The sequence below is a fragment of the Phacochoerus africanus genome, chromosome 4, assembly GCF_016906955.1.
Source record: "Phacochoerus africanus isolate WHEZ1 chromosome 4, ROS_Pafr_v1, whole genome shotgun sequence".
Taxonomy (NCBI): domain Eukaryota; kingdom Metazoa; phylum Chordata; class Mammalia; order Artiodactyla; family Suidae; genus Phacochoerus; species Phacochoerus africanus.
This window is the reverse complement of record NC_062547.1, coordinates 89,032,978-89,035,616: the sequence shown is the minus strand read 5'-3', so window position 1 is coordinate 89,035,616 and position 2,639 is coordinate 89,032,978. Positions and strand designations below refer to the sequence as shown.

The window sequence follows — 2,639 nt, the reverse complement described above, 5'->3', positions numbered from 1 at the left end:
TAGGAAAAGGAATGTGCATTTGGAAGGTGAGTTTAAAGGTTCATAATTAAAGGGTTATATAGTTCCCCCCGCCCCAGAACTTCACCCCAAGGTCATTAAATAAAGAAGGAAAACCTTTCCTTTGTTTGTTGTGGTTTTTTTATTTAGATCATTACTTACTGGACCTGCAAATTCTCACTTTTGATTAAAATGTCATAGACTCTCTATCTAATAACTAAAGAAACAGATTGTAAAGATGATGAATATGACAAAAAATTGACAGTAATGGTCATTGAGGACCAGACTTACGTACCTACTGAGGTAATGAATAATGTTGTGTTAATCTTCTTGCTCTGTAGTTCTTGGTTGAACCAACAGTCTCTCCTAGGTTTGATGATTGATTATGCCTGGAGTTACTATAGTTTTTTGAAGAACTGCTTTTTCTTCTACATTTGATATTTTTTTTTAATTTAGGCTGCTGGCTGGCCTCTTTTTTCTTATAAGAGCTCTTCTTGCAAGATGAGTATTGAACAGGTTATTACGAGCTTTCTTTTTATGACAAGCATCTAGGCTTCTATAGAATTGGTCTCCTTTTTGAAATGTACCTTCCATTCTTTGCATGTTTTGCTTGTATATTTTGACCTTCTCTGCCTCTGATAGCTTCTGTTCTTTCTTGTTTGGCTCACAGTCTATTTGGCTTGGCTCCTCTTGTAGAGGTTCCTCTTTCTGATGATGGAGTTCCTTGAGAAGCTCTACTCTCTGCTCTAAGATTTGACATTCATTCTCCAGCAAAGCTGCAATCAAATGCAATGAATATGTGTCTTGTTTCAGTTTCCTCACTTGTTCTTCCAGCTCATGCTTAGCTGATGTCTCACTATCTGGTTGAGTTTGGGACTTGGCTCCATCATTTTCAAGAGTTTTTATGTCTTTCTGAGATTTCTGATAGGATTTGATTAGTTCACTAAGTTCTGTATGTTGCATGCTCCAGTGGTCTGCTTCCTGCAATAACTGCTCCATGCTGTTCTTCAGTTTGATATTTTCTTCTTGAACGTGAGGGAGCTCGTACCTTGCTTTTTCCTTACTTAGGTGAGTTTCACAAAGGCCTCTTTTTTCCTCTGAACAATTTACCAAATCCTTTGCAAAACCTTGCACTGTGTCCTTGGAATTCTGCTTTTCTGACATCATCTCTTGTTTCTTTGCATTTTCTTTCTCTAGGTCCAAACTACCAAGCAGTTTTTTCAACAGTGTTTCATTTATTTTACCAAGTCCTCTGATTTTTTCTTTAAGTTCTGATACATCCTCAGAGATACTGGTTTCCTCCCAAGATTCTTTTGTTTCTTTGACCTTCTCTTCATAACTTGTCATGTTTTGAACAATATCTTTAATTTCTTTTAAGAGATCGTCAAATTTCCTTGCAATTCGTTGTTCAGTTGCTTCATGGTTACTGTTTAGGGGGGAAGGTAGAGGACTGCAGGAGACGGGGGGAAGTGATCCAATTTCAAATAAGGCAATGACAACCTTTGGGTCCAAAGACTCTGCTTTGAGATTGGGAGGCTTAAGTGTTTGGGAGGGAGTGGGCACTTCCATCTCAGCTGAGGTAGTTGGGCTGATGACTAGGGCACAAGCAAAGCAGAAAACCTTAGAGATTCCAGAAAGGGAAGGTGGTGGTCCTCTGTGCAAATGGGTAGAAAAAAGTGGAACCAAGCAGACATCAGAGACCACAGTTCAGGCCTGAAACCAGAAAGATGATGTTTAGGTGGAAGGTTACATCTCAGAAAACCAAGGGGGAAGGAGGGAGGGAAAGGGGACCAGGAGCTAGGGCTCCATCTCTCTTCCTCCAGGCTTCTGGGGTTTATTTCTCGACCCCTGGCAACCAGGTCTTTATTCTGTCACTGCACCATTGTGGCCTGTCCCCAGATTCTGTTTCCTTTGGGTCACAATAAAAAGCCTCTTAAACGCTCACCTGGTGATTCAAAGTCAACCTAGAGGTACTCTCCACTCCAGAAAGATCTCTGCATCAGTCTTTCCCTTCCTTTTCTAGGTTCCTGTTCATCTCATTCAATGACTTTCTTTTTCATCCTATTCAGTGACTTTTCCCTCATCTTCATCACCCACAATCCATTCTCAACTATGGGATATTTTTCTACCACTTAAGTGCATGACTAAGAGAAGTCTTTCCTGGTAAGGACTTCTTTCATCCACCTGGAACCCTCCCTCCCACTTTTCTTTTGCCTTTTTAGGACTGAACCCACAGCATATGGAGGTTGCCAGGCTAGGGGTTGAATTGGAACTACAGCTACACCACAGCCACAGCAATTCGGGATCTGCGACCTTCACCACAGCTCATGGCAATGCCGGATCCTGAACCCACTGAGTGAGGCCAGGGATTGAGCCTGAGTCGTCATGGATACTAGTCAGGTTTGTTACCATTGAGCCACGCTGGGAACTCCCTGGAACCCTTCTTGCTCCCGTTTTAGAACTGCTCCTGCAAAAGAAAGTCATTCTTATTAAATAGACCCCAAAAGTGCTGCAACCTTTCTGTGATTTTAGGGAAATAATGTCAGGAATCACTCTTGAAAAATATTCTGCTGCAATGAGAAGAGACTATCTAAATGGTTTCTTAACAACACAATTACAAACTGAGACTTTTCTTGGCCTAG

The 2,639-nt window shown here is 41.3% G+C and overlaps 1 protein-coding gene across 1 annotated transcript; it reads right to left on the bottom strand.

The window, feature by feature from the left end:
• Nucleotides 1–444: 444 nt before the first annotated feature.
• SPZ1 (spermatogenic leucine zipper 1) lies at nucleotides 445–1,569 on the bottom strand. The gene has a single exon (XM_047774472.1). It carries the CDS (start codon nucleotides 1,564–1,566, stop codon nucleotides 445–447), a length of 1,122 nt encoding a protein of 373 aa, XP_047630428.1. The 5' UTR covers nucleotides 1,567–1,569.
• Nucleotides 1,570–2,639: the final 1,070 nt, after the last annotated feature.